The sequence below is a fragment of the Pituophis catenifer genome, unplaced genomic scaffold (assembly GCF_029215685.1).
Source record: "Pituophis catenifer annectens isolate HBS135680 unplaced genomic scaffold, rPitCat1.0.hap2 SCAF_9, whole genome shotgun sequence".
In the NCBI taxonomy this organism is placed as follows: Eukaryota; Metazoa; Chordata; class Lepidosauria; order Squamata; family Colubridae; genus Pituophis; species Pituophis catenifer.
Genome location: NW_027256889.1, coordinates 26,648,263 through 26,671,010, shown reverse-complemented (window position 1 = coordinate 26,671,010; position 22,748 = coordinate 26,648,263). Strand labels below are relative to the sequence as shown.

The 22,748-nt window shown below is 43.2% G+C and overlaps 1 protein-coding gene across 3 annotated transcripts in view; it reads left to right on the top strand.

The window, feature by feature from the left end:
- The first annotated feature begins 495 nt into the window (after positions 1 to 495).
- Positions 496 to 22,748, top strand: part of PTP4A2 (protein tyrosine phosphatase 4A2) — a 48,401-nt gene continuing 26,148 nt past the window's right edge. The window contains exons 1-2 of one of the 3 annotated variants that reach the window (XM_070950073.1): positions 496 to 768; positions 9,033 to 9,718. In XM_070950073.1, the coding sequence (XP_070806174.1) occupies positions 9,623 to 9,718 (96 nt within the window). In that variant the 5' untranslated portion in view covers positions 496 to 768; positions 9,033 to 9,622. Of the gene's footprint in view, positions 773 to 2,265; positions 2,362 to 9,032; positions 9,719 to 22,748 lie in introns of those variants that run through there. The other 2 variants (XM_070950074.1, XM_070950075.1) reach the window with 2 other exon arrangements.

The window sequence follows — 22,748 nt, the reverse complement described above, 5'->3', positions numbered from 1 at the left end:
ACAGAAGAGCACGTGGGTGAGTGAAGCGAACCGGTAGTAAGGGTAGGTAGAACCCACCCCTGGGTGGGAATGGAGATTTTGCAGTATCCTTCCCCTGGAGTGCAGTGGGAATGGAGATTTTGCAGTATCCTTCCCCTGCCACGCCCACCAAGCCATGCCACGCCCACCAAGCCACCCCTACAGAACCGGTAGTAAAAAAAATTGGATTTGGTTGACCCCCTCTCCCAAAAGGCTCCCTCCAAAATGGCTATGACTTTCCAGCCGGGATTTCCTCGTGGTGTGGTATCCAAGCCTGGGCCTGCTCCCAGAGCCCCCACCTAAGGGCGCCCACGTGCCTCCGCCTGAGGAGAAAGAGGCGGGGGTAGGTGGGTGGGCGGAGCCCGCGTGAAAAGTGACGCACAGGAGGGCGGAGGAGGCGGCGCCTAGGCCAAGGGCGCGGCGCAGGCGCACCTGCGCGGCACCAGCGGGCGGGGCTGCTTTCCCGGCGGGCCTTGTGGGTTGGTGGGAGGCCTCCTGCCTGTCTGGGCCGGCTGAGGGGAGTCGCAAAAGTGCCGACGCCGCTTCTGCTGCTGCTGCCGTCACTGCTTTCCCGCCGGCCAGCTCCGGTTTCGAGGCTGGGCGTCGCGGGCAGGAGGCCCAGCTCGGCTCTTCCTCTTCGGCCGCGGCTCTGGCCCGACTCCGCGCCCTGACGCAGGCAGAGGGGCCTCCCCGCCCAGGCCGTGTGGGAGGCGCCCGCCCCGCTCAGCGCCTGGCCCTTCAATGCTGCCGGTGGGTAAGCGAGGCGGCCGCGGGTGAGGGAAAAGGGAGGCCTCTGGCCCAGGAAGGGGGGGGGGAGTTGTGCTCCGACGCCGTTGGTGGCCGGTTCGGGGGGACGCGGGGCGCCTCCGGGGTGACATTGAAGGCGCGCGAGCTCCGGGGGCAGTTGGGAGCTGGAGGGCGGGAGACGAAGCCGGCGAGCGGGGCGAGGCCGGGACCTCAACTCGCGCGTGAGGGGACGAAGGCCGTCTGGGCTCCGGGGGCGGCGGTGCTGGAGTCCTCCCCGGCTTCCCTCCTGGAAGCGCTGGCGGGAAAGGGGCACCTTTGTGGAAACCAGCCGGGCCACAAACCCCGTTTTTAGGCCATGGGCAGATCCGGTGAAGGATTCTCAAGTGACCTTCTCTTCCCCCACCTCCTCCTCCTTCCCGAGAGCCAGGCTTTCTGGAGCGCGGCTGCCCTTGGAAGGCAAAGATGGCAGCCTTGGGTCAACGAGGAAAATCGGGTGCCTTTGGGGCTTAAGAGAAACGGGAGGCAAAGGGCACCTGGGGGTGGGTGAGGGCTGAGAAAGGTTTCACCTGGAGCGCCCCCGGGGACGGGAGAGAGAGCCGCCGAGATCATCTGGTTGGAGCCACCTGTGGCATGGGCATCCTAGTCTGGGAAGGGGAACAAAATGGAGGCTGGATAGGAGGCAGGTTTGGGAAGAGCTGTGCAGAGTTAACTGGCAGCACGGCTGCAATAGGGGGGGAGTTAGCTCTAGGCTAGGGCGATGTAGTAAGAAAGAGGCGGTGGTTATGTAACAATAGATGGAGTTTGGAGTTTAAGACGTTGAGGAAGTGTGAGAGCTGCCCATATACCAGAAGTCTTCAAACTTGGCCGCTTTAAGACTTGTGGACTTCAGCTCCCAGAATTCTCCAGCCACCTATGCTATGCTGGAGAATCCTGGGAGTTGAAGTCCACAAGTCTTAAAGCGGCCAAGTTTGAAGATCTCTGCCATATACAGTAGGCATGTGCTCCTTGGTAATTAAAAGGCCAAGGAGAGAGTGCAAACAGAACGTGGGGTGGGGAGAGGGTAGTTAGAAATGGGATCGCAAAGTTGGGTGAGAAAAGCCCAGCAGAGACAGATAATGGGGAGTCGAGGCAGTCCGTTAGGGCTAAAATATTCCCGGGGTAAGGGTCTTTTAGAAGCCTAGAAAAAAAAATGATGTACAAAAAAATATTTATATTAAGTGGCTGGCTCCCATCTCTCCGTCTCTCTCTTTCTCTCTCTCTCTTTTATTTGTTTGCTTCAAACTTTTTTTTTTTGTCTTGGGAGAGGTCTTTCTGAGGTTGATTTCAGTCTCCATGGACAGGTTGCTAGTTTCAGTTCGCTCTTGTGTAAATTGAAAACGAAGAGGAGACTTGCCCACTTCCTGTTGAATGAGCAGAAGTGGTTGTGACTCAGAACTGCAGTAGTAAGGAAAACCAGGCACCTCCTCTTGTGACTCAAAGTGCAGAAATGGGCTTTGGTCAGTCCTTCGTGAGAAAGGCTTGTTTCTATGAGATTGGAAGGGAAAGAAGATGATAGGATCTCTTTAGGACACCTTGGCCTGTTGATTCATTTTGCAGGTCTGCTGAAAGTTTTCTATTTATTTATAAAAATAATGAAGTCTGATTTTTTTTTTCACTCTTAACATTTACTCATTAAAAGCATTGTTTTCAATTGCTTACTTAAAGGTCTTTTTAAAAAAAATAGGATACTGATACTGGTGTTGAAGAGAAAAGTTCCTTTAAAAGTAATCTTCATTCTATAATCATAGAAAATATATTAATATGAGTTATGCATTTTTGTTCCAAAAATTAGAATATTTTAATTCATTAAAAAAAATTAAGTGTCATTAAGCTTCTTAAATATTTCACTCAAAATCAAAAATATACCTAAATAGAGTGTAATTTGTTAAGAGAGCTGCCAAAGAGCCTTGGTAACACAATGGACTAATGCAGTGTTATTAACATCTGCTGCTTGCAATTACTGCAAGTTCAAATCCCACCAGGCTCAAGGTTGACTCAGCCTTCCATCCTTTCAAAGGTAGGTAAAATGAGGACCCAGATTGTGGGGGCAATAAGCTGACTTTGTATAAATATACAAAAGTATGAAGGCAATAGCTTAACGCATTGTAAGCCGCTCTGAGTCTCTGGAGAAGGGTGGCATATAAATTAAAGCAAAAAAAAAAAAAAAAAAACCTCTAGGAATTGATTTAAACTATGAGAATTGAGTATGACTCAACAGGAACACTTGTCACAAAAAGTTGTTCCTATAAAGCTAAAGTGCATATAATCTATCTTCTGCCCGTCATTGTACTTTGCCCTACTGTGGAATGTTGTGCTGGTTAATTGACGAGAGTCCAGAAGGAAAAAGAATATTTATTTATTTATTTATTTATTTATTTATTTATTTATTTATTTATTTATTTATTTATTTATTAAATTTATATACCGCCCTATTCCTAAGGGACTCAGGGCGGTGAACAGCGAACGATAAAAATACATGTAATACAAACGTTAATAATAAAAAAACCAATGTGGCTGTAAAGTCATCTAATTTGAATAAAGACTTTGTGGTTCTGTCTGAAGTAAGCTATAATATTCTTTTACTAACAAGTAATTTATTTGATACTTTATTAGATACTGTACTAAAACTATTTTTTAAAAAATATCAATTTTCAAATTTGGGGGAGGGAATTGGAATTGAAATTTCAGCTTTATTTTCAATTCTGTCTTTTACAAGTGGAATGTTACTATGATCATTTCTTAAAATGAAGAAATTTTGTGCCATTTAGAAAATCCAGTTTTTCTTTCTAAAGAAAGAACTGGGGGAGAGGGGGAAGACACCTTTCATCATACAGCACAGAAGTTCTACATTTTGTTACTGGAAGGAGATGGGATGCAATTTCCTCTGTTTTTTTGGGGGGGGATAAGAAACTTTATTCAGATTGGTGGATAATGTGATTTTTGCGAAAGAAATGGGATAAAGCAGCACAAGTATAGATAGTTGATTTATAAAAAAAGCACCCAAAGTTGCATTTAAAGAATTGGTACATCTTGAAGTAAATACAACAGGAATGTTTACATTGGAATAACGATTTTGTAGAAGATTATGTTTACTTGGAGTACCAACAATGATAGTCCAATGCATGAAATCTGTTTCTATATCTAACCACCACACACAGGATACTACAGGGGAAATTTTGTTATTCTGTCATAGTGACTTCTGATAAAATGCTAAGCTAAATGGACTTTTAGTCTGTGGCGTGAATGATAAGTTGTCTAATATGGAAATGATCTTAAATAGCTTGCTTGTTCAGTAAAAATATATAACCTTTTACAATCATGCTGCATTTTGACCTTTATCTCACAAAATTCTCCAAACAGTAAACTTAATTTCTGAAAATGGATTTATACTAACTTGTTTGTGTGAACTGGAGGTATACCAATATAATTAGTCATTTGGGTAAATAGAATTGTTGACATTGGTCATAGAAGATGATGGGTCAACAGCTTCCTAGAGGCTGACGTGAAATATACCTGAGGGGTGACATGTTGAGAGAGTTGTTTTTGTAAATATATTTTATTTCCATTCTGCCACATACCTTTCCCCCCTGCAAATTGGAACTGCATATACTGGAAACACATTCTCTCAAAATTGTAATTAGAAATCTTACAATAATTTATGGATCTAAATTATTTGCTTTTGAAATTAATTTGCACTTCCTTCATCAGCAGAACTAATTTCATGCATTATTTCCATACTTCAGAAGTGAGTTCTGTATTTGCAGTTTTCTAGGTCTTTTCCACATCATGTAAGGTTTGTTGAATTCTGTTGATATAGATGATATATTGAAAATAAATGGCCATTATTCAGATTACTGCAGTATGGAAAATTCTCCAGTGTTTTTATTTTTCCATGGAAAATTTTCTGTTCTATATCACTGATGTGGCTAATTTGTATTGGGTAATTTGCATCATAAATTTTCCAGTGCAATCTGAAAATTGCCTTATGCAAATTATCTTGAACAATTTGCATGGTGTACTTTTCCAAAATATTTCTCTGTTCAGTGTTTTGTAGAAAATATGCATCATTGCAATGCAAACGTGTTGGGGACAATTCTTTATATTTCTTTTATAAGTACTGTAATATTTTATCTTTGGTGTAGAATCTTAACAGCTTACTACCTAACCCATCTGGGCTCCTAGAAATTTGGCACTGACACCTAGAAACCTGAGGTGTTGATAAGCCCCTAAATGCGCATATGCCTCCCTTCTGTTTTTTTCTGTAACATTTAGTAACAAAAACATATTTCAGTATCTTGCTTTTTCATAATTGCTTTCAGGCTGCTAATATTTCAGTATAGCAAGTAAGATACTTGATACCTGTATTCATGATTTATATAAATTAAGATTAATTTCTCAATGTTTACAGCCCAGTTAAAAATTATTCCTGGTGAAATTATCACTAATTACAAAATGCTATTAGTATATTGTTTAATGTAGAACAATATTCATAACATCCCCTCAAACCAAATTACCACTGAATAGTGGTTCCACTTGTAGCATCCTCTATCCTGTAGGCAGACATTAGGCTATTTTGAATGTTTAATTTTTATGTTATTTTGTTGAATGTAAGTCACTGGACCCTTTAATGAAAATGAATCTATCATTTTTTTAAATTCCAAGTTTATAACTTTATAAATTAAATCTACAGGCTGCCCAGTTCATTATGACTCTGAGCACTGTATAAGTTAAGAATACATTCAGTAGAATAAGATGAAAGATAAGGTGGACCAATACACCCAACACATTGCAACAGTACAGGTAGTCCTCAATTTACGACCACAATTGAGCCCAATTGCTAAGTGAGACAGTTGCTAAGTGAGTTTTCTCCATTTTATGACCTTTCTTGCCACAGTTAAGTGAACCACTGTAGTAGTTAAGTTAGTAAAAAGGTTACTAAAGAGAAAAGTGAAACAAAGTTTACCTACTTCTGAATGTGAAAAGGCTTAGTTATTGTTGTAGGAAGTTAAGCTGGAGGAGAGCCTGAATACCTGAATGCAATGAGAATTATATACCTTTATCTATGCTAACAGGTGGGAATCTGGCTTGTGCTTAAAATCCTGATGAAACATACCTGCATACTTGTTCTGAACTTGCTGAGAGGTGGTATTGTTTGATCATGATTAATATAGCTAGCAACAATCTAAAGGCTGCTGCTGTTATTTCTAAAATGTTAAAAGTTTTCCCCCCAAGAACAATACTCACAATATATCCTTGAAAATGTCTATTGATCTGACAAGAAGAAGAGCCCCACAATTTTTTAATGTTACTATTTGTGGAAGTTCATATTACCCACATGGAAAATAATGAAATGTGGAACACAGTAAGGAACAGAATGAGTTCAAATAAGCTAAAAAGTATTCAGTGTCTGGCTGATGGGTTAGCAGCTTGTAAACTTGCTTCCAGAAGTTGTGGGTGCTTCATCACTAGAGATTTTTTTAAAAGAGATTGGAAAACCATTTGTTTGAAATGGCATAAGTCTCCTGCTTGAGCAGGGGGTTGACCTCCAAAATCCCTTTCAACTCTATTATTCTGATAGGACACTGAATTAGAAGTTGGGCACAAAAAAAGTAAGTGCATCTGAATTAAATGGACAACATTATCAAGATACTTTTTAAATTTTCTGTCTTGTTAGCAATGAAACTTAGTATTTGTTCCAGGACTTGCTTATGTTTTTAATCAACCTGGGCTTCTGTTATCTAGTATATGTTAGGACTACAGTTCTCAAAAGTTAGCATTGCCATGGTCATGCTGTTTGGAAATTCTGAGTTGTAGTTTCAGTGCAGCTGGAGGCTATCCAGTTTGGGGGAAGACTGTAATGAGCTAAGCTTAGCTAATGTTTAACCATGTCCCTGTCCCTGTCATGTCATTCCCAAGCTCTGTGTTTCCTAATTATTGTAAACTGAGGACTACCTGTAACTGCTTTTGACAACAGTTTTTAATACACAAGCAAGAAAAGAGGAAGTATTATTTCCTGCTTTCATGCTGTTCTTTTGATCATGGCCATGCTGGAGTTTAATCAAAGTGCTAATGATTAAGTTTGGGAATGAGGGGGCAGAGACCATAGTTTCAAGAAATGAAACTATCAACCTTGACAATCCAGAGTTTGCTGGTATTACCAGGTAAATTGCTTTATGACTCTTCTTATAAGAAGAATAAAATGGAAATATTTTTTTTAAAAAAGGTAAAGAAGAATCAAAATTAAAAGAAATCAGGATATTTTAAAAGATCAAAAAAGGATCTTTTTGGACATGGTTTTATTCTATATTTATTTAATATATTTTCTTGTATATATTCTATTTTACTTTGATATTTATTAAGCAATCCTCATAAAATAAGTAATACAGAACCTTGGATTTCCAACAGTATTTTATAAATTTTGTGATTAATGTCTCAAAGATGGTCTTGAAAAATCATATATAATCATCTTAATTATTTTTCTACAGGGTACTAATCTTTTTGATGAGGTTATATTATACGCAGTTTATACATTCTTAGTGCAGTTTCAGGTTTGCAAATAGTAATACCATCTCAGTTTCTGAAGTGATGGTTTCCTTTGCTAATCTGTGATATTTTTCTGTGGTTACAATGCTGCATATAAACAAATATATTTCATTTTGTGTTTGCTCACCATTGGCCACCTCTGTTACTATGGTTTGAATCAATTTTTAAAATCATACAGTAGTTGCAGGCTGTCCTATTGTGACATAGGCAGTTGGAAAAATGAAAAGTAGAAGAGGTTAAAATTCTGTACTATTGTATAAACTACCCATTAGAAGTCTAATCCCGTAGGGATTGTTAAGGAGAACTATAGCAAGAGCATTCCTTTATGCAAGCAGTAGTTGTTTTATAAATCTCTTCTCACTTGTAACTATATTGTTAATTGATTCCCTAGTGTCAGTTGATAGTTTCTTTGCATTCAGTGTTGTTTCAAGCTGTTTGTCTAGAAAATGGCTTCCCCTCCCTTCCCTGGCTATTGGACCATTTTGAGATTCTATGGGGACCTGAATGCTTTACATGTATTGATAGGCAAGGAGAAAATTGAACAACAGCATTGCAAAGCAGTCTTTATGCCTCAAAATCCCCTTTCACACTGCCAACATTTTCTACATTTTATTAAGCTGTGTCCGTTTCAGTTTATCTTTGCCAGTCTGGTATATTTTCTATGTATTGAACTTCATCAGCTATAATCTGCAGTCAGCACAATTGAAGATCATGTTACTTGGGACCTGAGCTGTGGTCCCATACATCTAAGCTTTAAATCCTAGTAGTAGTAATGACACTGGAAAATGTGAGGGAATGTTTCTGTGGCGCATGGTTTTTGCACATTGGTCTTTCCTTCCTTCAAAGTAGTCTTTGAATCTGAAAGGCACTATGCCCACATATCTGTACCACCTTCTCCATAAAATGTGGTAGGGATAGAATTGTGAAATCCACTTGGTTGTATTTCTCCAATAGATGAGCATGATAGACTGTTGCAGACATTTGTACACCTGCAAAACTCTTTGTAATAGCTAAATTGTTTTCACACATAATCCATAAAATTTAGGTGTTTTCAGCATTTCCAGGACATGGCTAGCTTTTTGTCTTTGATTAAAAAGCCTTCTCCATATTCAGGTTGGGTTGAGGGTGCTTACCTGGGATTGTGTAAACAGGCTACTGAAGTGATTAAAGTGCTTACCTGGAAATGTATAAACAGGCTACTGAAGCATGCAGTCCCTTCCTTAGTATATTGTCTTGGGTAATGTACGTCACAACCTTGGTAAAGATCAACACCGAAGTGAGGCAGGTTAGAATTTCCTAGTATTTGTTTTATGTTGTGCGTCATGGAACACGCTGCCTTGTGAAAATGTGAGCTGAGCTGGCTTTCAGCTTCCTCCTGACATGACGGCTATACATACGCTTGATGCAAACAGAGCACTTAACAAAGCCCTCCATTCTCATATCTTGACACTAAATCTTCCATAAGCAGCCTGTGAAAGGTAACAATTTTTTAACCAGTGCATTAAGCCTCATTGAAAGGCAGAATTAGTTCTAAATCTGCATAAAGGGAGAATTAGCACCGTGTATCATCTGTAGAAGGCTATATGTGTCAGGTAATATGAAAGTTGCTTCTTTCGTACATGCATTCTTTAAAAATCTATCAATGCCTCTCCATAAGCCTAGATACTTTCTTCCTTGTCTTTTAGGTTTTCCATTTGAATCCAAGCCACACATTTATGGCGATTCTGAGTGTCAGGGCAGATTTCTGCCGGGCCCAGCACAGCACCCTGGCTGAGAAGTGAGCTGGAGGCTGGGGTCCCTCGTGGGGTAACTCAACCTGGCCTTGAAGACTCAAGACACTGGGAGAGAATCTTCAAATATATGGGGTTATCTTCTGTACATTGGAAACCTCTTCCTCTTAGTGACACTAGAGAAGCAAAGCCTGGCTGAACTCCGTTGGAGAGAAGACTTGTTCTTACAATTTTCTTTGTGCCTCACCAGTGCCTAAATGTCGTCAAGGCTGCCTATTTTTTGCATGTCGTAGAAACCTGCAAAATCTGAAGGAGTGCCACCTGCAGTGATTGAGGCTGAAGTTGAATTCCAGCAGATGCTCAAGAAAACCAGTATTTCTTAAAGTGAAAAAATATTTTGAAGAACAAGACCAAGGAAATAAGGAAAGCTCTCACCAATTCCCCACTTTAGTAGTCTTTGATGTTTTCTGCTGTGAAACATTGCACAATTTGATTTTTAATTTTTAATTTTTGTTAGCCCTCATACATTTTCCTCCCTTGCCATTATGAACCGTCCTGCTCCAGTGGAGATTACTTATGAGACTATGCGCTTCCTGATTACCCACAACCCAACCAATGCAACCCTCACCAAATTCACAGAGGTAAGAGGGGTATCCATCTATGATGTATAAAGTTTGAAGCATTAGAAAAAGTATTGAGAGATGGAGAAATGATTAATAATAATCATTTAATAATAAATTTAATAATTTAAATAATAATAATTTTAATTAGCAATTTTATGATGTTTGTGTGTCTATATTTTTCTTGACTTGACACCGCCTTGAGTCCTACGGGAGAAAGGCGGTATAGAAATATAATAAATAAATAAATAAATAAATAAATAAATAAATAAATAAATAAATAAATGGAAAGGAGGGAGAAAAGGGCATATCAAAAGAAGAAAAAAGTAATTTTATGTAGCCCATTCATAAAAATCCCCTTTCTGTTGATTCACAGATTATTGAAAAGAATTCATTCTTTTAAAAGTACAGCCCCCGTGGGTTCCTACCAAAAAAGGGGCCCTCTTTCATAGAAACTATATGGAGCAGATAATAGCTATGGTGAAACTACTGCGCATAGTGATAACAAGAGGTCCCGCCATTGCAGTGTCCCCACAGTCACATGAACAAAATTCAGGCCCACTCACTTTTACAACCACTACTACCATCCCCGTCACTGACTTTCATTGTCTTCACCTGCCTCCCTTATGCTGGGCTATGCATGTTGGCTATACACTCGTAGGTGAAAGCTATAGGAGGAGAGTGTGTGGGCTGCACTATATGTTCCACTACTGGCTGGCTCCTTTTTTCTGGCAAGATTCCCAGCTGGTAGTGCCAGCTGGGTGGTAGAAGCATTTGGTGGCAGCAATTAAGTAGGTGGCCAAAAGGGCAGAGATAGGTAGGTGGAGATGCATTGAAGTAGAGGCAGCCCCTTTCTTTCAATAATTTCTTGGATCTCATTGAGTCCTCACTTAACTATGTGAGATTCGCTCAGCAGCAACTGGGATTGCTGGTATCACCATTGCTAAACAGAGTAGTCAAATGAGGTTTTGCTTAATGTTTGTTTCACTTAGTGATGAACCTGCCAATCCCAATTTAGGTAGTTAAGTGAGGAGGAGTTGCACTTCACCATATCTAAGCTAGTCACTTTAACTATTCTATTTCAGTCTATTTCAACTTTTAAAATAAAGGAACCCTGTCATTCCTTTGACTTGCTTTGAAGAGACCACTATTGACCCTGTGTAATTGTCAGCGATTGACAGTTTACATAATAAAGGACTATGATGAAAATAAATTTTTTCCCTTTCTTTGGTATGTTTAACACCTAAATAGAGTCCCACTTTGCAAAACTGACTAATATGTTTTCCTGTTTTCTCCCAAAGTCTCTGTCAGATACTGCTCAGGATCTCACAAATTCTCTGAGCTGGTAGACAAATTTGCAGGTTAAAAATGTGTGATGGACATTTCATAAGATGGTTGCAAAATAATCATATGTTAGAATGCACGCAGTACTAAGCAGCATTGACCCACTGCCATTTTATTGTTGATAAAATGCCTTGAGCGTTTAAACTCCATAGTTAATAGTTCTGCCTTAGGCACAAAAGCCAGCTGGATGACTTTGAGCCTGCCATTTCCTCAGCCTTAAGAAGTCACTTCTGAAAATGCTGCCAAGAAATTGCAGATTTGTGTAATCACCAGGAATCAGGATTTAATTGATTGACACCCCCCCAAGAATCCCTTTTGCTAATGGGGTCCAGAGGTTTTGTTGGGAATGCAGAACAAGTTTGAGATGAATGTCTTGCTTTGCAGAATGCTAGTTTCCCTTAATTTTTTTTATCAAGTTTTTAATTTTATATTACATATACATATCAATGCCTGAACAGTGTGACACCTGGGTGCCATACATTTCAGTACAGATAAAATAATATTATTGATCATAAATTATCACATCCATCCAGCTTATATATTTCTAGTAGAATACACATTTATATCAAATTATAATATTTCATTATTTCATACTGTTTAAACATACATAATACTACCGCCGTTCAATTTCTAAACCTCCCTCTTATCATTGCACTTGTCTTATTTTATAAAAATGTGTATACTAATATTCCCCCTTTCTCTTATTTCTGTCTTCATTCTAACTTTTATTCATGTCACCATTATATTAAAAGACGTTCCCTTTGTATTACAATACTATCCTTCATTATTTCATTGTTCAATATTTAAATATACAATTCTAATACCAATCACAATATTATTTAAACATGCAAATTAATTCTATTCATATTCTTTACATTCTTCCAATCTATATGATTCCACTAATAATACACCAGTTTGTATTGAAATATGTTCTTTCATCATTTTATTACTCATTATTTCATTTTATTATTCCACTACAAATCATATTATTTAAACATACTCAATAATACAATTATTCAATCTCTAATTTTCTCATTTTTAATATTTAGTTCTTATTCATATTTCCCATATTTCATTTGAATCTAATTATATTAAAATACTATCCTTCATTGTTTCACTATTCAATGTTTCAATATACTTTCTAATACCAATCACGATATTATTTAAACATACAAAATAACTATATTTTTTGCTTTCATCCAATCTATAATTCTAGTATTAATACACGTTTATATTAAAATATGTTCTTTTCGTTATTTAATTGCTCAACGTTTACCAATCACAATGTTATTTAAACTTACTTAGTAATACCATCATTCAATCTCTAATTTTCCCATTTTATTATTACTTTTATTTCATCACGTAAAGGTATATATACAAGTAATCCCTCAATGTCTTACTGAACACATTCCTATCTCTGTTCTAATTTCTCCTCCTGCCACCATTATAAAAAAAAGAAAAAGATTTTTTCTTTCTTCTTTTTCCTATCTGGCTTCTTTTTCTTATCCGCCTTCTATCTATCATCTCTTGCCCGCATCAATACTTTAATTCTTATTCTTTTTTTTTTACTTGCCTCCAATATTCTTCTCTTAAATTTTTATCTCTGTCTGTATCTGTGTCTACATCCTGCCTAGTCAATCTAAGTGTTTCTCCTATCCCTACCCACTTCTACTGTCTAGCTTTGAAATTATCAGACCGGACCCCTATCTCCCTTCCCCAAGTATCTTCCTGCTCCTCCCGTTCTCTTTTCAGATCTCTTAGAATGTTTCCCCCCTGGTTTGATTGATCAAACATTATTAATTTTATTGATGACTCGTTATCTTCTTTTTGTTGATTCCTCAATTCTGTTTTTTCCTCTATTCCTTCTGGTAGCTCCTTCCGTTTCTGGACATCTTGGTCATTGCTCATGGTCCTTTGTATAATATTTTCCAATTTTTGATCTATGCCATCCATTAATTCCATAATCGCCTTATGTTCTTTCTGTATCATATCCTTTATGCTTTGAAACATCCAGCCCATCTCATTCAAATTTCCGCTCGTTTCCTCCTTATATTGCATCTTAACTTGTTTTAATAAATTCCACTTTTGGCCAGTAGCCCAAGAACCATTTGTTCAAACCTGAGGTTGCTCTTCAAAGTATACACTAATCACAGTTCTTTATGTTCCATAAGTAGTCAGTTAGTTCCATTTTCATAGTGCAGGGAGTTATCCAAGCCTCTTTAAGTCATTTTTATAGATTCAGTCATATAACTTAACATTCAGGGGTCACTTTAATTAAGTATCTTCCTTGTTCTCACATTTAAATCTCCAGTGATCATAGGGTAGATATAATAATCCAGTAAATATTTTCACAGTCCTTTAAATGGGTATTCCCAGGCTTGTATATTTTCCTTTCACCAGCAGGTGGCACTCTCAGGTTAATTTTCAATATTATTACTAATAATCTGGTTTTAATTATTTTAAACTAATTCAATTATAGAAGCAGTATTAATTTTTTAAGTCAGTAATTTCAGCATTTTAAATTGCCTTCCCAATGTCACGTCTTTCCAATTTAAGAGTCCAATTTCCTACGTTTTTGAAGAATTTGTTTTCCTTCTCTTTAATCCTTTCCTTCTGGTATGGTAGTTTTCTCAAAGTGTTTGATCGCCGCTTTAACAGGTCATTCTGAGTAAATCCTAGATTTCTCTTGTAGGGTTAACTTTCCGGTAAAAAAAAATCCTCTCACCCAGTTCCACACTGTTCACCAAAATCCGCTCCAACTCAAAGCTTAGATCAGTGGTTCTCAACCTGTGGGTCGCAACCCCTTTGGGGGTCGAACGACCCTTTCACAGGGATCGCCTAAGACCATCGGAAAACACATATTTTCAATGGTCTTAGGAATAATTTTATGGTTGGGGATCACCACAACATGAGGAACTATATTAAAGGGTCGCGGCATTAGGAAGATTGAGAACCACTGGCTTAGATGGTCATCGATTGTCCCAGCTTTGTGGCAGCCATCTTAGGCTGTCTCTTCTCCTTGTCGTGGCTGAGAGGGAAAGTAAGCCCCGGGTCAAGTAGGACAGCTGCGACTCTCCCGAGACCTTGCAGGGCGTTCCTCTTCGCTTCACCGCCCCTCCAAGGCGGCTTTGGCTCCTTTTGGAGCCCATCAAGGGGAGAACTCGGCACGGAGACATGGAGACCAGCTGTCCGTGTCCGATCTCACCGCAACATCAACCGGAAGCCTCACCCTTAATTTTTTTAATGATAAGATTTGCAACTAAATGAAATGATTTGCTTACTCTAACAATTATTGCCATAGATTACTATCAGAAAGTATTTCTGGCAGTATTTCAGACAAGTAAAGTTTGATGGCTGTCCAAACAAGGCAACCAAACATTTCCATGTAAATGAGATTAGTAGAGCTGGTGGTAGTAGTTAGTTTTGTTCTTCCTCATTGTGGGGCTCTTGTTTATGTTGGGGACACTTATCATTTGTGACCTTTCTTATCTCTAATTAAAAAAGTCATTCTTAAATATTCTTTCTTTTAGGTTGTTGATAAAGCTTGCTTGTCTGTTTCCTTCCTTCTCTATACATATAAACAATATTGTTAAAGCAAAGCAGTTGTTTTGATAAAGTCACTGTAACCTGTGGGCTTCTGTTAAAAGAGAATTTGATGTTTGGCTGTTACTTGTTTAAACACTTTTTGCTGTCAAGAGTTTACTCCAAGTGAAAAACTGATGCCCTTGCTTCTGTGTATATGTCCTTTAAAATATAATTATCTAAAAGCCAGATTCTTCACTATAATCCCCGATTTAGTGCAGATATCTGTAGGATTATTTTTACCATGACCAGAAAGCAGGAATTTATATTTCTTAAAGTGGTGTGTTAGTTATTAGGGTGGTCTTGTCAATGAATTGATCTAATTCCCCTTTAAAATACTCTCAGTTACTTTTCACTATAGTTACAAGAGCAGCCACATTTCAGCATGTATAACTAACTCCTCGCAGGGTAGAATCTGAGAAAAATATCCTGGAGCAATTTAGAGATCATCCCCACCCTTGAATATGTTTCTTTCTTCCCAAAACCTTTTGAAAAACGGGGGAAAAAAATCTAAAATACTTAAGACGCAAAATAAATTAGTCTTTGTAGTACATCTTACTTTTTTATTGATGGAGGATGAATTCCAGAATATATGAATTTTCGTCTATTTTCAGAGTTAACGTTACTTGACTATTTCTCCTAATAGGCAAAAATGAAGGGATACTACATTCCTGAGGTCCAACAGCCTGTTGCCCCATTTGTAGGAAAACTAGAAACATTTACAGCGGTGCTTAAAAGATGTGAATCCTTTTGAGTTCTCCATTGTGGGTGGAGACAGCAGCCAGTGTGGGTAATCCTCATCCAATCAGCCTGAAGGACTGGGTCTATCCAAAGTTTAAATCCCGCCCTTGTTGCCGGGTAGACCAGCTTTTGACTCAGTCCTTCAGTCAGGACTGGCGTGTGGTCTTTAGCTGTCTCTCTTTTAGCTGAATTTTAGCTGATTCTGATTGCTGTTGGATCTGTTTTGTTGGTGTGACTTCTCTGGACTATTCTGTGACTACGAATTTGGACATTCCTTTGGATTTTGGTGAATTTGGACTGTGCAGTGAGTGTTTCTTGTGGCTGGGGGTTTCCCCTTTGCCTCAAGGTATTTCCTCTGCAAAGGGGGTGGGAAGCCTCTCTGGACTATTGATTTGACCCTTTCCTGCTTAAAGGGGGATCGTTGGGGGCCCTTTGGAACTCTGCCTGGCTCAATTAGCACCAGCACCCTGTTCCTTCAATTGTGGCGGCCATTTTGTTTTCATCGGGGGTGCAGCGTGGCTTCATTTTCTGACTGCCTGGCTCCATTTTGTTAATTGCTGCCTAGATCGCCCACCTCCTTGCCTCTAAAGACCGGATCCTGCCACAGTGACCTGCCTGTGTTCCCCTATAGCCTGCACGATCGTGCGGCCCGCGCGGTGGGCCTCTCTATCACCGCCTGTCAGCTGGGAGCAATATTTTTCACTTTTAAGGACTTAACTCTTCCCTGCCTTAAATCACTGGGAGAAACCTCTGAGGCCTGCTTTTAAATCGCTGGGAGAAGCCTTTAATTTAACGCTGTATATTTGGGCAAGCTAATCCAATTGGACCCTGTCTAGCCTAATTCATTTACTGACGGCCGCCATTTTGTTTTTCATATACTGACACAGCGGCCATTTTGTGGAGTTTCCGCGCTCCCCTTTCAATTGCTAGACTGAACTGTTGGCTGCTTAGGGTCCCTGTGGAGTTTCTGCGCTCCCCCATTGGCATTTGATCACCCTCGTTCTCTATTCTGGTCTAATTCACCATGCCCAAAGCAGCCTCCAAATCAAAGCACGGCAGCAAGGCCGTAGCTTCCTTTGCTGGCCAATCAGATGACCCATCTGTTACCCCTCCTGTGCCTGCCCAGGCCCCTATTGTGGCTCCAGCTCCGCCCCAGAGGCATTATACAGGGCATAAAAAACATGGCGGTACTTCCTCTAAAGTGGAAAAGCGCCGAGATAAAGTGCTTACTAAACTTTATGATAAGGCATCTCCAGTGGTCCAGCCCCCTGTTTCAGTTCCTCCAGGGACTCTAGATCCTATGTTTGCAGAGCCGGCTAAACAGGTCACCACAATTCCTGCTCCGCCTTTAATTTTGGACATGGTCAAGCGGCAGTGGGCTTCTCCTGGCTCGGCTCCCCTGCCCTCGTCTATTGACAGAAAAAACTTTAACGTCGCTTCTGACCTGGACTCGCTATTGCAACTGCCTTCTGTAGATGCGCCCGTGGCTTCTCTCTTACCTAATGCTAATGTCCCTGGGGGCCCTGATGAAGGATTGCGGCCTGAGGAGCGTCGTTCTGACCTGGTCCTCCAGAGGGCCCATCAGGGGCGGCATGGGCTATCAAGGCATCTTCTACGGCTTCATTCTTCAATCGTACCACCTTGCTGTGGCTCCGCCAGCTGCAGGAGAAGCTTTCTCTGGATGACGCGCGGATTAAGCAAGACCTCAATAAGATTATTGCAGCTGTCCAGTTCTCTGCAGATTCGACTTTGAGCGCCACCCGTTTTGCAGCAAAGTTGTTGGCTTCTTCAGTGGCTGCTCGTCATTTGGTCTGGCTCCGCCACTGGCAGGCGGATGCCAGGCATAAGTGGCGGTTGGCTGCTGTTCCGTTTGGAGGGGCCCGATTGTTTGGGGATGCCTTGGACCCTTTCTTGACCGAGACTCGTGACAAGAAGAAAGTTTTGGCTCCGGTTTTTCGTAGGGGGGATTCCCGTTATGTACCTTATCCTGCACGGCCTCAATCTCGGGCTTCTGACGGTGGGGGTCCTTCTACTTCTTCCGCCTTTTTCCCTCCTCCGCGGCCATTCCACAATTTTGGGAGGTCCCGAGGTTCCCAGGATAGACTGTCCCAGGGAAAACCCTTCATGTCCAAACGGCCCTTTCGAGGGGGAGGAGGTCGTTCCTACCGGCGCCGTTGCTAGTCGCATCTCTGACCCTCCCATTGGCGGCAGATTGGCCCTCTTCGCTGCCATTTGGGAGAAGTCTATTTCGGATGAATGGGTCCTGGCCACCTTAAGATCAGGGTTGGCCATTGAATTCCTTTCCCCTTCCCCGAGCACCTTTGTCTGCTGCCCGATTTCTTGTGACACCGAAAGGAGGGCTCTTATGGCCTCTGATGTTCAGCATCTCCTTTCCATCAGGGCTATACAACTGGTCCCTGCTGACGAAATTGGGACGGGATTCTTTTCTCGGGTTTTTCTGGTGCCTAAGTCCTCGGGGGGGGGGGGGGTGGAGACCCATTCTGGACCTAAAACGGTTAAATCGGTACGTGGTGTATCGGAAATTTAAGATGCAGACTCTTAAATCTATTCTTGACGGTGTTAGGAGGGGCGATCTCCCTTCTTCTATCGATCTGACTGAGGCCTATTTACACATCCCCATTCTCCCTTCCCACAGATGTTATTTGTGGTTCTGTTACGGGGGGGTTCATTATCAGTATCGGGCTTTGCCCTTCGGACTTTCGTCCGCCCCCCACACCTTTACTAAGGTGTTGGCGGCTTTAGCCGCTTACCTCAGGCTCTCGTCGATCAGGCTCCTTTGTTATTTAGATGACATTTTAATTTTGTCGTCTTCCGCTCTCCAGGCTACCCGGGATATTCAGTTTACTCTTAGGACATTAGCTGCCCATGGTTTTTCCATTAACCTGGAAAAGAGCCATCTGATCCCTTCTACTTCCCTGGTTCATTTAGGGGCTCTAATTGACTCCTTACAGGGTAAAGTTTTTCTCTCCCCAGAGCGTCAGGTTAGCCTGCGGGAGGTGGTGGTTAAAGTCGAGGGATTTATTTTATTTATTTATTTTTTCATATTTGTATACCACCCTACTCCCGAAGGACTCAGGGCGGTGAACAGCCATAATAAATACAAAGACATATAGAAGTTAAAAACTATTAAAAACAGATTAAGTAATTTAGGCTCAAAGATTAAAACATCCAAATTTATCTAAAAGAGATTTAAAAGCCAATTTAAAAGCCAATTTAAAAGGGAGAGTTAGGCCAGACCAGCCTGTTGGAATAGAAACGTTTTCAGGGCACGGCGGAAGATGCGTAAGTCTTGGATCTTTCGTAACTCTGGGGGAAGCCCGTTCCAGATGGTAGGTGCCCCCACAGAGAAGGCTCTCCCCCTGGGGGCCGTCAGTCGACATTGTTTGGCCGACGGCACCCTGAGGAGTCCCTCTCTATGGGAGCGAATTGGTCGGTGAGAGGCTATTGGTGGCAGGAGGCGGTCTCGTAGGTACCCTGGTCCTGAGCCATGGAGCGCTCTAAAGATAGTAACCAAAACCTTGAAGCGCACCCGGAAGACCACCGGGAGCCAGTGCAACTCGCTCAGGAGGGGGGTCACATGGGAGCGCCACGTTGCTCCCATAACCACCCGCGCGGCCGCATTCTGGACCAGCTGGAGCCTCCGGGTGCTCCTCAAGGGGAGCCCCATGTAGAGAGCATTGCAGTAGTCCAAGTGGGAAGTAACAAGAGCATGAGTGACCGTATTTAACGAGTCCGGATCCAGAAAGGGACACAACTGGCGAATCAGGCGGACCTGATAAAAAGTCCTCCTGGCCACGGCCGTCATATGCTCTTCTAAAGACAGCTGCGAGTCTAGGAGGATGCCCAAGTTGCGAACCCCATCTGTGGGGGCCAACGACTCGCCCCCAATAGTCAGAGATAGCGCCAACTGACTATATCGGGACAACAGAAACCACAGCCACTCAGTCTTGGATGGGTTGAGTCTGAGTTTGTTCCTCCCCATCCAGATCCGTATGGCCTCCAGGCACCGGGACATCACCTCGAGGGCATCATTGGGGTGGTCTGGGGTGGAGATGTACAGCTGGGTGTCATCAGCGTACTGATGGTACTTCACCCCAAAACCACGGATGATCTCACCCAGCGGCTTCACATAAATGTTGAATAGAAGGGGCGAGAGGACCGATCCTTGTGGCACCCCACATATAAGGGGCCTCGGGGTCGACCTCTGCCCCCCTGTCAACACAGACTGCGACCGGTCAGAGAGAAAGGAGGAGAACCACTGTAGAACAGTGCCCCCCACCCCCAACCCTTCCAACCAGTGCAGCATGATATCATGATCGATGGTATCAAAAGCCGCTGAGAGATCTAACAGGACCAGGACAGAGGAGCAACCCCTGTCCCGAGCCCTCCAGAGATCATCAACCAATGCGACCAATGCTGTCTCTGTGCTGTACCCGGGCCTGAAGCCCGACTGGAACGGATCTAGATAATTCGATTCATCCAGGTACTGAGGCAGTTGTGCAACCACACTCTCAACAACCTTCGCAACAAAGCGAAGGTTGGAGACAGGACGATAATTTGCTAACACAGCTGGGTCCAGGGAGGGCTTCTTGAGGAAGGGCCTCACCACCGCCTCTTTCAAGACGGTGGGAAAGACACCCTCACTCAAAGAAGCATTTATTATAATCTGGAGCCAGCCTCGCTTCACCTCCCGGGAGGCCAGTACCAACCAGGAGGGACACGGTTCCAATAAACATGTGGTCGCATTTAGTCTGTTCAGTATCCTGTCCACGCTTTCGGGAGTCACAGGATCAAACTCTTCCCAAATAATATTCTCAGGACCTGCCCCTGTCATCTCCCCTGGATCAATCCAGTCAGAGTCTAGTTGTTCCCGAATCTGAGCAATTTTGTCATACAGATCTCGGATCTCGGAAGGTCTCCCCTTATATTCTTTCCCAACTTTTGGGGAAGATGATTTCTGCCATAGCCATTGTTCCTTGGGCGCAGCTCCACGCCCGGGAGCTCCAATGGTTTCTTTTACCTTTTCAGAAGGCGGGCAGAGGCACTTCTTCCAGTCAGATCCTGCTCCCTCCGGCAGTTCGCAGATCCCTTCGATGGTGGCGGTCCCCGGCCCTTTCGGCAGGTTCTCTCTTTCTCGAGCCCCAGAGAGTAGTGGTGACAACAGATGCCAGTCTCCGCGGCTGGGGGGCACATTGTCAGGGTCAGCTCACCTAGGGTGTGTGGAACGAGACGGATGCTCGCCGTCCAATCAACTGGCTAGAGTTGCAAGCCATCTTCCTGGCCCTCAGGGCGTTTCGTCAACTTCTAGCCGGAGCCCATGTACTTGTCTTGACGGACAATGTAACAGCCAAGGCTCATTTGAACAAATTGGGGGGTACCAGGTCGAAGTCCCTATTGTCAGTGGCTTTGAAAGTTGGTCTCTGGGCGGAACGTCATCTCAGATCCCTTTGGGCGGAGCACATCTTGGGCATCGACAATATTCAGGCGGATTGGCTGAGCCGACAACAGCTGGACAATGCAGAATGGCGCCTCCACCCCCAAATCTTCCAGGCTCTGGCCCGTCGATTCAGGACCCCAGTCGTGGACCTATTCGCTACTCCTGCAAACGCACAGTTGCCTCGCTTTTTCACCCGGTTCCCAACCCCTCAGGCGGAAGCTGTCGATGCCCTCCGAGTCCCCTGGCCCCAGGGTCTTCTATACGCCTTTCCTCCAACGTCTCTACTCCCCAGAGTGATCCGCAAGCTCTTGGACGAATGGGCGGAGGTAATTCTTCTGGCTCCACACTGGCCTCGCAGAGCATGGTTTGCGGAGTTGGTTTCCCTCTCTGTCGCTCCCTCCTGGCGCATCCCGATCACAACAGACACTCTGAGTCAAGGGGCAATGAACCACCCAGACCTCCCGTGGCTCAATCTGACCGCTTGGCGGTTGAGCGGTTCTCTCTGAGCACGGCTAATATTCCGAACGATGTTATACATATAATTCAGGCCTCCCGTCACCCTTCTACTAACAGAATCTATTCTGCCACCTGGCGGTCTTTCTGTTCTTGGTATGACAGGAATGGCGTACCTGTACTACAGCCTTCGATAGTGGACATTCTGGTGTTCCTACAACGAGGTTTTGCTGACGGCCTCTCTCCAAACACGCTAAGACGCCAAATTGCAGCCATCTCTTCGGTACTTACCTGCGGGTCCCTCTCGTCTTTGGCGCAGCATCCTCTAATTCGACGTTTTCTCCGCGGGGCCACTAACTTGTCCCCTCCTGTTTTACACCGCTATCCCACTTGGGATCTACCTTTGGTCTTGGAGTCTCTCATGGGGCCTCCCTACGAACCCCTACAAACAGCGTCTCTGCGCTTGTTGTCGTGTAAAGTTGCCTTCTTGGTGGCTATCACTTCGGCTCGTCACATATCGGAAGTGGCTGCTCTCTCCACCAGGGTGGACCTTTGCGTGTTCCACTCGGATCGTGTCATCCTCCGTCTGGATCCAACCTTCGTGCCGAAAATCAACTCTGTCTTCCATCGGTCCCAAGAGCTCATCCTCCCGAATTTCTGCCCTCGTCCTTCTCACCCTCGCGAACGTCGTTGGCATACTCTGGATGTTCGCCGTGCCCTTCGCATCTATATTAAACGCACTGCATGCTTTCGACGTTCAGAAGCCTTGTTCATCTCCTTCTTACCCGTTTCTTTGGGTCTCAAGGTATCTTCTTCAACTATCGGTCGCTGGATCCGGCAAACCATCGCCTCCGCCTACGACTTCCGCTCCCTGCCGCGACCACCTCATGTGACTGCCCACTCTACACGCAGTGCAGCTACGTCGGCGGCCTGGGCTACGCAGGCCCCATTGCTGGAGATTTGCCGTGCGGCCACATGGACCTCTCCGGCTCCCTTTATTAAACACTATAAAATTGACTCATTTGCCTCTGCTGAGGCAGCGTTTGGTCGGCAGGTGTTGCAGAGGGTTGTTGCTGGGGAGGCTATTTTGGACCAGCCTGGGCCCTCCCAGGTCTCGGGACAGTGAACTTGGGTATGTCCCACACTAGCTGCTGTCTCCACCCACAATGGAGAAGGGGCGTTGGTCCTACCTGATACGCTCCTTCTCGTTGGGTGGAGATAGCAGCCAGACCCTCCCAGTTTTTTTGTGCCAGGCTGGTCTCGTTTTTCTCTCTCTAAATTTCTCTTATCTTGACCACACGCCGAGTCTTTCCTTAGTTTTTCGCCAAAAGCTGGTTTACCCGGCAACAAGGGCGGGATTTAAACTTTGGATAGACCCAGTCCTTCAGGCTGATTGGATGAGGATTATCCACACTGGCTGCTGTCTCCACCCAACGAGAAGGAGCGTATCAGGTAGGACCAACGCCCCTTTTC